The 13,945-nt window shown below is 47.3% G+C and overlaps 1 protein-coding gene across 3 annotated transcripts in view; it reads left to right on the top strand.

The window, feature by feature from the left end:
• The window catches only part of ASH1L (ASH1 like histone lysine methyltransferase), a 41,852-nt gene that overhangs the window by 24,917 nt on the left and 2,990 nt on the right, over positions 1 to 13,945 (top strand). For all 3 annotated transcript variants that reach the window (XM_085209697.1, XM_085209696.1, XM_085209698.1), the window contains exons 8-27: positions 2,311 to 2,384; positions 3,372 to 3,417; positions 3,603 to 3,711; positions 3,803 to 4,009; positions 4,952 to 5,098; positions 5,710 to 5,818; positions 6,022 to 6,183; positions 6,353 to 6,447; positions 6,679 to 6,836; positions 7,674 to 7,826; positions 8,270 to 8,324; positions 8,426 to 8,558; positions 9,018 to 9,266; positions 9,665 to 9,751; positions 9,963 to 10,053; positions 11,016 to 11,154; positions 11,731 to 11,903; positions 12,306 to 12,472; positions 12,860 to 12,900; positions 13,273 to 13,574. In XM_085209697.1, the coding sequence (XP_085065823.1) occupies positions 2,311 to 2,384; positions 3,372 to 3,417; positions 3,603 to 3,711; positions 3,803 to 4,009; positions 4,952 to 5,098; positions 5,710 to 5,818; positions 6,022 to 6,183; positions 6,353 to 6,447; positions 6,679 to 6,836; positions 7,674 to 7,826; positions 8,270 to 8,324; positions 8,426 to 8,558; positions 9,018 to 9,266; positions 9,665 to 9,751; positions 9,963 to 10,053; positions 11,016 to 11,154; positions 11,731 to 11,903; positions 12,306 to 12,472; positions 12,860 to 12,900; positions 13,273 to 13,574 (2,697 nt within the window). The remainder of the gene's footprint in view (positions 1 to 2,310; positions 2,385 to 3,371; positions 3,418 to 3,602; positions 3,712 to 3,802; positions 4,010 to 4,951; positions 5,099 to 5,709; positions 5,819 to 6,021; positions 6,184 to 6,352; positions 6,448 to 6,678; positions 6,837 to 7,673; positions 7,827 to 8,269; positions 8,325 to 8,425; positions 8,559 to 9,017; positions 9,267 to 9,664; positions 9,752 to 9,962; positions 10,054 to 11,015; positions 11,155 to 11,730; positions 11,904 to 12,305; positions 12,473 to 12,859; positions 12,901 to 13,272; positions 13,575 to 13,945) is intronic.

The following is a 13,945-nucleotide window of genomic DNA, read 5'->3' as shown; positions in this document are numbered from 1 at the left end:
ACCCTATAGGGTGCCTTAGGGACCCACGGTGCCATAGGGACCCACAGGGTGCCATTAGGACCCATAGAATCACTGACTCATAGAATGGCCTGGGTTGAAAAGGATCACAATGCTCATCTCATTCCAACCCCCTGCTGTGTGCAGGTCACCAACCAGCGGCCCAGGCTGCCCTGAGAACCCACAGGGTGCCATAAAACCCTATAGGGTGCCGTAGGGACCCACAGGGCACCATAGGGACCCATGGAATCATTGACTCATAGAATCATAGGCTCATAGAACGGCCTGGGTTGCAAAGGACCACGATGGCCATCAGTTCCAACCCTTGCTGTGTGCAGGTCACCAACCAGCAGCCCAGGCTGCCCAGAGCCACATCCAGCCTGGCCTCGAATGCCTGCAGGGATGGGGATCCACAGCCTCCTTGGGCAACCTGTTCCAGTGCCTCCCCACCCTCTGGCTGAAAAACTTCCTCCTAACATCCAACCTAAACCTCCCCTGTCTCAGTTTCAAACCATTCCCCCTTGTCCTATCACCACCCACCCTCACAAACAGTCCAATTAGTCCAATTTCTTCAATCTCAAATGCTAAGCAAGCAGTAATAAATCCCCCCTTGTGCCCATGCACTTAATGATGTCTGTCTTCAAATGAGAAAAAACGAGGAAGAATGAAAAACATAAATACAAATGGACATGTGTGAATCAGTAAAGCCTTTCAGAAACAGGTTCCAGAGCTGAAGGTGTTAATTGGGATCCTCAAGAACATGACCTTTCTCAGTTCTTTCTTGAATTAGGTCATATAACTCTGTTGCAGGACTGAACCATCTGTCAGGATGCTCAGGTTTGGTTTGCAGCAATCCTGCTCTCTTTTCACAGGGCCGTGACCTCAAGTTTGTTTGTGCTAGCAGACACAAACAAGCTTCTGCCATAAAGATAAGCCTGCTTTAATTGCTGTGTGTTGGGCAGCTGAAGAGTAGCTCACTACAGAGCAGAGTTACAGGTTTAGGGCTGTGCCAGATAGCTGTGCTGGTGGCTGCTTGGGGAGGGCTGGGAGGACGTAGCACACTCTGCAGGCACTCTGCCAGGGCACTTGAAAGAACCTTTTGTTTCGCTCGGTGAGGTCATAGAAGTGAAAGCAAATTCCCAGCAGATTTAGCTCTTTCCTGGAACCTGCTATGGATGAATAAAGCTTTGAAAATAAGTAATTTAGGAGTGCATTGTAGGGAAAACATCACCGTTTCTATTTTCCGGGGGGGGGGCATTCCAATGGGGAGGGGTGTGAATTGTCATGAAGCCACGGATTACTGAGGAAGGATTTAGAAAACCTGGGAAAATCAGAGGAGGAACTGTCACCTCAGCTCCAGTCATTCCTCTCCTGCTGCACTGTGACAGCAGTGCTCCAATAAATGATAAGAGAACGTTTTAATCTTAGCTAGAAGTAACCCAGCACTTTGTGTCAAGCCTCAGGCCTTACATAAACGAAGCATTTAACGAGTCAGTTTCCTTCTTTTGCAAAGAGTTTGGGGTGACAGAGAGTTTTAAAATACATCAAGGTTTACAGTGACGGCAGTAACTCCTGTCTAAAAAGAGTTCCAGTCATTGCTGAAAATACAGATCCTCTTCTGAAGCAGTCAGGAATGTCCTTGTCAAGTCTGAATTCGTTCATTGGTGAAGGCTGCACGAACAGGCTTGGAAACTGTTTCCAAAACTGATTTGGTTTCTCCGAGCACAATATTGTGATTTACCACCTCGTGTGAATCATGCATACAGAATTCTTGCGTGCATATTTGGTCTCTGTGCTAAATCATCTTGCTTGTGTGCGGGAAGGCGTTTCCTTTGCTGGGGATTTCTGCTCACTGGTAACTGCTGTGCAGCATGGCACAGAGCTGCTGGGTTCTGGCAGTTGTTTCCTGCCCTGTAACTCGCCTTCAGGGTCTCCTGGATGAGCACCTGAAGGGTTCCCAGCACAGCTCTTAAGAGCTTAGTTGTAATTGGTAGAGTTGAAGGACACCTTTAGTGCTCAGCGACTGAGCAGGAGCAGCTCCTTTGTACGCCCAACTCAGCAAGCCTACCTGCTTTCCGTAACACTTCAGACCTCACTGAAAACGGAGCAGAATGCAAGGATCACAAGATGGTGGCTCCTTCCTGTGCTCGTCACTGACACACAAAACCTTCTCGGAAGAGTCTGCTGTTCTGCTGCCTTGCAGACACTGAGAGGCCCTATCAGAACGTTGGCCGTGTGCCTGGCAGCAATCCTGGTGCCCCTGGGGGATCTGTGCCTATGAGTGTGTGCAACTTACAAACCTTTTTGTTTCAGGAAAGTATCTCAGACAAAAGAGAATTGACTTCCAGCTGCCTTACGACATCCTCTGGCAGTGGAAACACAATCAGGTACAAGATAAAAAGTTACTGCTTGCCAAGATTATGGTTGGAAAGAAAATAGCAGGATTTCTGCATGAGAGCCATGTTTATATATTCTGTGTATTGCTGGATATTCTTATTGCTGCCACTGGGTGATGAAGAAAGGATTTATTTACGTCTTTCATGTGAATAGTTTCCATTATTCCATCTCTTGCAAAACAGCAACCCTATAGGTTTCTGCCAGAGAAGTCACTAATTGTGCTGCAGGCTTTTATTTTGGTAGCATGCCTGCTTTCTGCACTGATCTTGTTTTAGACATGCCTCGGGAGAATTCAGATGTACTGCCAACAGCACGGAGAAATTTCGGGCCTTATTTTTCTTGGAGGGCTCCCAGCAGAGTGGAATTTATTTTTCACTTTGCAAGCTGAAATTTTCGTACTGAGGAAAGAAGAGAAAGTGTTGAACGGTCGCATTCTTTTTCAAGTGTTTTAAATATGGGCAAACCTAAAAATAGGTTTGGGGTGGGTTTTTTGTTGGTTTTTTTTTCCCCTGAGAAATTTCCACCGAGCGATTTAACACAGCACTGAGTGCTGGGAGGTGCAGCTGTCCCCAGCCGTGCTGCAGGGCAGTGCTCTGAGACATGGGACATCAGTGAGCAAAGCACCTCCCCAGATGGCTGCTGCTGCTTCAGTCCCCTTTAAAACTCCACACTGTGGTCTCAAAGTCCCGAGAGCTGCTGCCGTTTCAGCTGGGGACCTGTATTGAAAGCGATCTGCCCCTCTTATCTAATCAATGTTGCACGGGTAATAAATGCAGTCCATTTCTTTGACATTTCCCATGGCTACCCAAAGTATTGACAGCCATACAGAGCGGCCTTGTTTGTCCAGAATGTGTTGCTTTGTACAACAGCAGTGATTGCAAAACCTTTACGTACAGACGGGGCATCACGTCCCTGGTTCTGTTGAATATCAGATGCAGTTATACAGTCTCTTATTTTTCTCTCTTTTTCTTTTCCAGCTGTATAAAAAGCCAGATGTCCCACTTTATAAAAAAATCCGCTCCAGTAAGTAAAATCTTACTGTTACTAAAATGTGCAACTGGAATTCCGTCATGCTCTTCATCCTAGCAGAGAAACTTCCTCCTTCTCTGCTCACTGTGTGTAACTGTACTGAAAGCTGTGTAGGTAAATGGCTGTTGTATTTACCTGGAAGGAATCCCCATCTCCTTCTTTCTTCCCTGCCTCTCCAGATGTCTACGTGGATGTCAAACCTCTCTCTGGCTACGAAGCCACTACCTGTAACTGCAAGAAACCAGATGATGAGAATGGCAAGGGCTGCATGGAGGATTGCCTTAACAGGTCGGGGCTGGGCTGACCCACTGTGCTGTGCATTGGTTCACGTAAAAAGTATATCGTTACCTTCCTTACGCTTCTTCATTCTGAATTTTAGGATGATCTTCGCTGAGTGTTCACCAAACACCTGCCCTTGTGGTGAGCAGTGCTGTAACCAACGGATCCAGAGGCACGAATGGGTGCAGTGCTTGGAGAGGTTCCGGGCTGAGGAGAAGGGTTGGGGTATCCGCACCAAAGAGCCCCTGAAAGCAGGACAGTTCATCATCGAATACCTGGGAGAAGTTGTTAGTGAGCAAGAATTCAGGTAGAAAAATCTATTTGCTGCTTGTGTGGGAAGCTCAGTAGATGAATTTAGCATCCGTTGCCATTGTTGGGAAATCCTTTGACAGAAACGAATGGGAGAATACAGAAGAGAAAATGCTTTTTGGGTCACTGGCACCAGAAGGAAGGCTTAGAATTCAGCTTTTCTGCCCAACCATCTTTCTCACAGCCAGGTAGAGAGGAGTGGTCGTTCTGTGGAATGCGACATCTGCCCCATCTCTCAGTCGGTGCCAGTGCTGTGAACGTGAATCTGAAGTGTGCAGAACAGAATCATGGGGTCAGAACGGGACAGGAAGAGAAAGCAGATACTGCAGAGAGGTGTGAAGGCAAAAGAGCAAGGGGGAGCGTCAGTAATTACAGAAAGATATCACAGTCTCATTAAGTACGTAACATCGCAGGATAATTTACACTGGAGAGACATCCTTGCTGCTCAGAGAGCTCCATCAGATGCAAACAGGATCCCCTCGTGCAGGGATAACTGCTGGCACCGCTGAATCTTTGCCCACTGTCGCTCTCTTGCTCAGCTGGAATGCATGGACGTTGTGTCCCACTGCAGGCAGGGGAGGGGAGGAGCTGGTTGTTGTGCAGACGCATCCATGCACACACCAAGGAATGTGTGCCTGCATTTTCTTTCCGTGCACAGGTTATCGAGGTGAAATGCATACACACAGTCTGCAGAACCCAAAAGGGAGCGAATTTCTAAATTCTAATCCAAGCTCTGCCAGTGGCCTTGACTTGTAAGAATAGGTGTTAGAATGCTTCTCCTCCACCTCGAGGTGTGCAGTTCTGCAACGCAGAGAAATCACAACTGCTTTTCCTTCAGAACCTCTCCGAATTCTTGAATATGCTGTCACTGTGTTCCTCCCTGTTTGCTTTGCAGCAGGAAGGAGAGGATCACAAATAACTTTCCTGTGTTGCTTCGTAGGAACCGGATGATTGAGCAGTACCATAACCACAGTGATCATTACTGCCTGAATTTGGACAGTGGAATGGTGATAGATAGTTACCGCATGGGCAACGAGGCTCGTTTCATCAACCACAGCTGTAATCCAAACTGTGAGATGCAGAAATGGTAAGAAAAATTCTGTTCTATTTACTGGGAAGCTGGGATGCAGGTGGCTAAGATGGAGATAACCAGGGAATCTGGGGTAAAAATAGGGGAATTTGGTTCAACAGTGTAAAAAATATGTATTGTCATACGTTGCAGAAGGGAAGTAGCTGTAGCAAGCAAGGAAGCTTTTGGTTCTCAGGTAATTGTAGTAGTTGAAAGCAGCAGTAATTGAGTTTCAAATATTAAAACCCAACACACACACACAAAAAAGAGAGAACTGGAGAGACAATAAATCTCAAAGCACGTTGTGAAATGAGATACAGCGTTCAGTGAAAGCTGAAAGTGGCGAGGGCCTGAATCCTGGCAGCTGATAAGAGGTGCTGCACAGCAGCTGGTGCAGGTTGTAAGTTCTCTGTGTGAAGCACAGCTTCCTGCTCTCGTAGCACAGCTCTCCTTTGGTTTTGGCTTTCCAAGTTTGTTGTCAAAGAGAGCAGTGGGAACAAAACAAATGGAGAACAAGCCTGAGCGTGGCATAGCACTGTTTCCTCTCTCCAGCACTTCCACTGTGTGGACTAAGGCCAATTTCTTTTTGATTATTAGGAATATTTAATTGTACACATTTTTTTCTGCAGGTCTGTTAATGGTGTTTACCGGATTGGATTGTATGCACTTAAAGATATGCCTGCTGGTACCGAACTGACCTACGACTACAACTTCCACTCATTTAATGTTGAAAAGCAGGTAGGGAGCACAATGCAAAACCTTGAGAAAGCTCTCCGTGCCAGCAGAGTGAAGGCTGATTAACAAAAATTCATGTTGCATTTGACAGAACGGGTTCTTTATGATATTGAGAGAGGATCTGGGCGCTCTGAGTTTTATTTAAAACAATCACTCTTTTTTTTTTTTCTTTTTTTTTTTTTTTTTCCCTGTTTGTTTTTCCAAAGCAACTCTGCAAGTGTGGGTTTGAGAAATGCAGAGGGATAATTGGGGGCAAAAGTCAGCGAGTGAACGGACTTCCAAACAAAAGCAACCAGCCTGTGAGCAGCCACAGGAGGACCGGGAGGTCGAAGGAGAAGAGGAAGTCCAAGCACAAACTGAAGAAGAGAGTAAGTAGTAAAGGCAGCGTCTTTCATGGGCAAAAGATGACAAGAAATCAGTCTGTAGCATCATAACAAAAAGAGAAATAGTGCATTTTCTACCCCAAGGAGCTGCTTTTCCTGGTTTGTGCAGTTCTTGGCACGGTTTTTCCTGTCTATCAGATGATTTGTTTTCCAGAGGGGCCACATGCCGGAGGAGCCCAGCGAAAGCGTGAACGCACCCACCAGGCTGACACCACAGCTGCAGATGAAGCCCATGTCTAACAGAGAAAGGTGAGGAGAGTTTCACCGGTGTTTTTCCCCTCGGGAACTGAGGGTTGTGCAAATGCTGAACAGATATTTCCTATAGGATGGGGCACTGGGAAGTCTTGAGCAAGAAGCCGGGGTGGGATTCCTCACCACAGCCATGAGAGCTTTACCTCTGCACGTCTGTCTTTTTTGCCACGTGATGGTATTAATTACGGAGCGAGAAGATGACTCTTGAATTTTGTGTTGTGTGTGTAGGAATTTTGTGTTAAAACACCACGTGTTTCTGGTGCGAAACTGGGAAAAGATTCGACAAAAGCAAGAGGAAGTGAAGCAAGTCAGTGACAACATCCATACGGCGTCGCTGTACAGTCGCTGGAATGGAATCTGTCGGGATGATGGCAACATCAAATCTGGTAAGGCCAGCACAGAGTCCTCAGGTTGCTGCTCTCCTCCTCTGAGAACCCAAAAGAGGAGAGTTTTACTCCTGCACAGAATTTGTTCTGCTCTGTAAGCTCTGAGGAGCTGAGAAGTGAGTATTTGCAGTGAACTTAATGACAGACTGCGTTTGCTCCAGCACCATCAAATACTTTGAACATTCTTTGATGGCAGTAGGAAGGCAAAAAAGAAATCTGGAATATCCTTAGGATGGAATCAGGCAGTCTCTAGCAGCCAGCCCACAGGCTCATTTTTCCAAAGCAATGTATTATTGTTTGTGATAAACCTTCAGTTCTGGTAGGAAGGACTTCAGGCAAGACAGAAAAACAAGGATGCTGAGAACAGAAGGGTGCACTGTGCTCTTTCTGGAAAAAATCTGTATGCAGGGAAAAAAGGATCTGGATGGGAGAAGATAAATGAGCAATTCCTTCTTTAAATATGATGTAAATATTAGGAATGTGTGGTTTTGCTGTCCCAGATGCTGAGCTTAAAGACAAACAGAACAGACACAACCAATTACTTACGCGTCTTGCAGTCAGTTCTCATGCAGAAGATGATGTTTCTAGGCAGTGTTTTGTCATGGCACAATGACTGCAAGGAGCATGGAAGGTCCAGCTCTATTATCTTCTATTTTTTTTTTCCTGGAAGAGTTTGTTTTAATACATAAAAGCTGATTGTGTCACCGTTCTTTATGCTCCCCTGACCAGTGCTCCCTGTCCTAGGTCTGGGTAATGACTTGCTGCATTGGAAGAGAACACTGTAGTTCAGTCTTTAGTGGAATTCTTTAGCTGTAATTCCTTTCTGCCCTCTTTCAGATGTTTTCATGACCCAGTTCTCAGCCCTTCAGACCGCCCGCTCAGTCCGGACGCGGCGTTTGGCTGCAGCTGAAGAGAACATCGAAGTGGCTCGTGCTGCCCGCCTGGCACAGATCTTCAAGGAGATTTGTGACAGCATCATAGCCTATAAAGGTGAAGGTGACACCCCTGAAAGGTCTCCATGGAGACTTTTTCAGCCTCTGGAGCAATGGATTCTCTGAATGCAAAATATTAGAAATATAAAAAACCGCTTCTGTCAGGATTTTAAATAACCTTTTCCCTTTCTTCCCCTTCCTCCTGCTACCAATATTATCCTCAACCATATTCTCCACCACCGCAATCTGCAGATAATGCTGTTAAATCGATTTTTTTTTCAGTATTTCAGCAAAACGGTGCCATTTAAACCTCAAGGAACCCATCCTGCATTTCGATTCACACAGTCTGAGCAGAGCAGCCAACTTCTTGGCACCGACTTGATTTCAGTTCCCCGATAGTGGAAGGGCCTTTTGATTTTATTAAACCTAAGTTGAATGTCGGTAGTTACTTTCCAAGTTTCACCCCAGTAATTGTGCTAATAAACTGTGTTCCCATTGCAGATTCCTCCAGGCAGGCTCTGGCAGCTCCCCTCCTGAACCTGCCCCCAAAGAAGAAGTAAGTTCTGCTCAGGGTAACCCATAGTGTTCCATAAGGGCTTTGCATCCTTTTGAGATGCTGATGCAAATGACATTCTGCACACACCGTTCTCGTTTTAGAAACGCAGACTATTACGAAAAGATCTCCGACCCACTGGACCTTGCCACCATTGAGAAACAGATCCTGACTGGCTATTACAAAACTGTGGAAGCTTTTGATGGGGACATGCTGAAGGTCTTTCGGAACGCAGAGGTGAGGCTCCGTCTGATCCTAAGGCTCTTGCACACAGTGAGGGTATATCCGAGCTGAACGCTTTTCCTGACTCACAGGAACAAAAGAGAAAAAGATGCTGTGTAGAAAGAGAATTTCTGATAATCCTTTTCTGAAGATCAGACAGTCTGTGTGCTTCAGGTTGCTCTGAGTGCTTTTTGTTGCCGTAGGTTGGACAAATAGAAGGTAAAAAACGTGCGTCAGTAGCTAACCTAAAGAAACTGCAGTGCTTCTGGGCAGGGCTGAGTTGTTCCTTAGTGCCACACGTAAGATGGTGGTCTTGCTGCTCGGGCCAAGCCCACGGTCGTGTTATCACACCGGTGGATGCATCTTTAAGAGTGCATTCAAACAAACAGGAGGAGTGCGCTGAAAGAACGGAACCCGAGAGGGAAAAGCAGACGCATCCAAAGCTTTTAACTCTTTCTTTTGTTCTTCATTCAGAAATATTACGGCAGGAAGTCTCCAACCGGCCGTGATGTGTGCAGGCTGCGGAAGGCGTATTACAACGCCCGCCACGAGGCCTCTGCCCAGATTGATGAGATAGTGGGAGAGACAGCGAGCGAGGCTGACAGCAGTGAGACTTCAGTCTGCGAGAAGGAGAATGGGCACGAGAAGGATGAAGATGTCATCCGCTGCATCTGTGGCCTTTACAAAGATGAAGGACTCATGATCCAGTGTGAGAAGTGCATGGTGAGGCCGGGGAACGCAAAATGGAGCCCCTTTTCTGTTCACCACAACCAGTGGAACTCGTACCTGCAGCTGATTGCCTCAGTTACCTCCTCAGAGCTTCGTTTCCTCTCCAGAAGGATTGAGAGATTCCGTTTTCAAAAAAGGGGGGGCTGTCACTTTCTGAAACTGCCACAAACTCCTGGCCTGCACAGCCAGGGTCTGAGCAGTTACAAGCTTCTGCACCAGCAGCTGCATAGAGATCGTGTCTGTGTCTCCCACCACGTGAAATAGCTTGGAGAAAGTCTTTAGTTGTCTTTGAGAAGCTTGTTTTCATGCCCTCCTTAATATTTCTGAGAAAGTAGGATTTATAAATGAGGTGTGTCACAGGAATTTCTAATTGGGATGCTCTGCTTTCCTAGGTCTGGCAGCACTGTGACTGTATGGGTGTGAATTCTGACGTGGAGCACTACCTGTGTGAGCAGTGTGAGCCTCGATCCGTGAACAGGGTAAAAACCAGCAATCAATTCATCACTGCAGCTACAGACTGAAGCAGTTGTTTGATTTACGTGCATTAACACTGCCACGGCCTGTGTGGGATTCCTTATAGCGTGGTTTTCTCGACACGTTGCCAGTTCTTCCCTATCCACATCTGTGTGTTTCCAAATGGGAATCGCTGCTTGTAGTGCCACTGAACATCTCTTTTCTTCTCTCCTCCAGGAGGTTCCCATGATTCCCCGGCCCCATTACACCCAGCCTGGCTGTGTGTATTACATCTGCTTGTTGCGGGACGAGCTGCTGCTGCGCCAAGGTGTGTGTGGTTCCTCCAAAGGCTGCCGTGATTTCCATCAGACAGGGGTGCACAGATCTCTGGCATCACCTCCTTTCAAACGTTCATCCCTGTAGAATTAGAAAGCTGCACTCTTTGCTCCTGTGGGAGTGACACGTAGTAAGGAACCTGAGTTCAGGCTAACAGCCTTGTGTTCGGCTCTCTGCTAGTAATATTTTTGTGCAAATGATTATCATCTTTCCTCCTTTCATTGCTTCTGCATTGGTTTTGCATTACTCTTTGCAATCATAGAGTCATAGAATGGCCTGGGTTGAAAAGAACCACAATGACCATCAGTTCCAACCTCCTGCTGTGTGCAGGGTCACCAAGAGACCCATAGGGACCCCATAGGGACCCACAGATCCCCTGTAGGGACACATGGAGACTCAGTGAGACTCAGAGAGACCCACAGGATCATAGAATGGCCTGGGTGGAAAAGAACCACGATGCCCATCAGTTCCAACCCTTTGCTGTGTGTAGGGTTTCCAACCAGCAGCCCAGGCTGCCCAGAGCCACATCCAGCCTGGCTTCGAATGCCTGCAGGGATGGGGATCCACAGCCTCCTTGGGCAACCTGTTCCAGTGCCTCCCCACCCTCTGGGGGAAAAACTTCCTCCTCATACCCAACTTAAGCCTCCCCTGTCTCACTTTAACACCGTTCCCCTCGTCCTGTCACCACCCACCCTCACAAACAGCCGTTCCCCTCCTGTTTATCCTCTCCCTTCAAGCACTGAAGGCCACAATCAGGTCTCCCTGCAGTTTTCTCTTCTCCGAGCTGAACCAGCCCAGTTCCCTCAGCCTTTCCTCATAGGAGAGCTGCTCCAGCCCTCTGAATTAGGTAGCTCTCAATTAGCTAGCTCTGTCACATGAGTTTTAATGAAGCCTTTTACTCTGCTGGACTGATGAGAAGTTCTTTACAGGTGTGTATTTTGTGCCCATTGCCAGGTGATTGTGTTTACCTGATGAGAGACAGCCGCAGAACTCCAGACGGACACCCGGTCCGGCAGTCCTACAGGCTGCTGTCCCACATCAACAGGGAGAAACTCGATATTTTCCGCATTGAAAAACTCTGGAAAAATGAGAAGTACGTTGAAGGCACCTTTTGAATGTGAGGCATTCCCACCTGTCAGAACAGAGCAGCTCTGTGGAGGTCTTAGCTTAAAAACGCAGGGCTGAGCAGGGTTAACTTGCCAAGGCTTGATGATTTCCTGCTTGTCTCTGCATGTACTCCACTACTGTGAAGTCAAAGCACGTCCAGTTGGAGGTGTGAACAGGGGATAAGAGATACAGCTTGCTGTATTTCCCTCACTGTTGGAAGGGGCTGAGAATACGCAGTGACAGCCGAATTGGCTCTGCTAACGAGCACTGGCTTGCGAAGGCATTGTAACGTGATTAAATGCTTGTGCCCTATCGATAGCAGCGCAGTAAATCTGCTGTGTTCATAAAGATGACGGTGGGAGCACGTCCCCCTAGCAGAGGGGATGAAGTTATTTTCATCTGAGCTCCCCTTTCATCGCAGCCGTTGCAAAAAGCGCAGGATAGATAATAGAAAAATAAGAGGAGGGCATGAAAGAAAGTTGTATCACAGGCTTATAGAAATAGTCTTCTTTTTTTTTTTCTTTTGTTTCTCTCTTTCTCTTACCTACACATCTCCGAGCAGAGAGGAACGCTTTGCATTTGGTCATCATTATTTCCGTCCACATGAAACACATCATTCCCCTTCTCGAAAGTTTTATCACAATGAGCTGTTCCGGGTGCCATTGTATGAAATTATCCCCTTAGAGGCTGTGGTGGGAACGTGCTGTGTTCTTGACCTGTACACCTACTGCAAAGGTAAGGAAACTTAGGCTTAGGAATCACATTTGGGTTGTGTGTTAACAATAGTTCCCGCTGCTAAAAGGCAGCAGGCAGCTTCCAGGTGCTGTCTGTAGCTCTGGGGCTGTGATTTCTGCTGTGCAAGGAGCGAGGAGGCAGCAGCAGGGTGGTGCTGTGGTGGGTGAGGGTGGGAAAGAGAGAGCAGTGAAAGCAATTTCTGTGAATGTGGGGAAATATTTGATGTGAACGTACAGATTTTGCGAAGTGGAAATGTGTGCAGTGCTCAAGTGAAGCAAGGGGACGAACAGTGCCTGCCGTTGCACCCGCAGCCCTGCTTCCCTGGCACTGCGTCTGGTTTTTGTGCCTTCGCTTCAACCTGCTTCATATTTTTCTCCTACATTCTTTGTTCTGGATCTGCAGGGAGGCCAAAAGGTGTGAAGGAGCAGGACGTGTACATCTGTGATTACCGCCTGGATAAATCAGCTCATCTCTTCTACAAGATCCACCGCAATCGTTACCCCGTCTGCACCAAGCCCTACGCCTTCGACCACTTCCCCAAGAGACTCACTCCCAAGAGAGACTTCTCTGTACGTATTCTCACAGCTTCTTTACTTGTGTACGTGTTTTTGAGAGGCCCCTGGCTCTGTTTGTGCATGAAGCACAGCAAACCTTCAGGAACTGACACATAAGTGTACGCAGGCTGGATGGAAATTTGGCTAGAAACAAAGCACAGAAAGAAAAAGTGACTCTATGCAGAGAATATGCAATTTGAAACTGAGCAGATGTTGAGTGAATGGCGATGGGGAGGTCTGAAGCTTGTGGTTTCTGACAGAAATCGAGATGGTAATTCCTTGTGACTGGGGAAAACCTTAAAGCTCACTTTTCAGCAGCAATTCTGCAGCTCTGAGGTGATGCTGTGTGTCTCAGAACCACACAGCATTCGGTATTAACCATAATCCCTGTTCTTGTTCCAGCCCCACTATGTACCAGACAACTACAAGAGGAATGGAGGCAGGTGAGTCCTACGAGATGGGTGATCCTGCTTGTTGGGTGCCCCACGTTCTTCCTACCCATCTCCCGAGTGCAGTGGAAATAGTAAATAGAGATTATGCCAGAACTAACGGGAAGGGAAAAGGGAATGAGGGAGAAGGGAGAGCAGCAGCCTTGGTGTTGTTCCTGGGCGCTGCACTTAAGGAGGAGCACAGGAGCCATTTTGCTCCTTATCAGAGCTGAGTGTGGGAGATGGCAGAGGCAGCACAGCGGTGCCAGCCCGTGTGCCTCCCTGCCAGAAGGGGGATCTGATCTCAGCACGTGGTGCTCTGAAAGCAGGCAGGGCTGCTGTGTTCCACTGGAGCCTGAAACAATTTAAATGCTGTTTTTCTTCCAGGTCATCCTGGAAATCGGATCGCGCGAAGCAACAGATCAAAGACTTGAACCAGGAGGAAGAACCTCTTCCGCTCATGGAGGACGTGTTAGGAAACCAGGAGCAAGCTGGGAGTGAGGCTCCAAGCCTGGAGGAGCCAGAGAAAGAGGCAGTTCCCAACGAGAGCTCTGAAACAGAGAAAAAAGCAGAAGAAGGCACTGCTGACACACGGCAGCCGTGCAGTCCGGAGGAGAGGCGGCACATCCAGAGAGAGAGACTCAATCAAATCCTCCTCAACCTCTTAGAGAAAATCCCAGGGAAAAACGGTGAGGTCTTAAGCTGTAGTTACACAACGGCCTTTCTCACAGTTTGGTGGTTTGTTCTTCTTCTGCTCGCTGCAGGCTGCGTTGATGAAAGAAATGCCTTTGCCTGAATATTGCAAGCAGACACCATTCGTGTAATCGGTTTTCTTTGCAGCGATGTTTTCTTTTGCAAAAGGAGCATTTTTCAGTACCTAAATGAAATTAATAGACAGCTCTGTGTGATATTTTAAGCAACCACTGAGACTTTCTGAAGTCGTTCCCTCCCTCCATCACTCCTTGTTGACAGCAGAGAAGCGTAACAGACACAAAGAGACTTTGGAAAGTGATTTTTGACTTTTAGCATGGGTTCTTTTGGTGGGATTTTTTGGGGTTTT

Source organism: Meleagris gallopavo, chromosome 27, assembly GCF_905368555.1.
Source record: "Meleagris gallopavo chromosome 27, MGAL_WU_HG_1.1, whole genome shotgun sequence".
Classification (NCBI taxonomy): domain Eukaryota; kingdom Metazoa; phylum Chordata; class Aves; order Galliformes; family Phasianidae; genus Meleagris; species Meleagris gallopavo.
The sequence above is the reverse complement of the archived record's forward strand: the minus strand, read 5'-3'. Positions and strand labels throughout refer to the sequence as shown.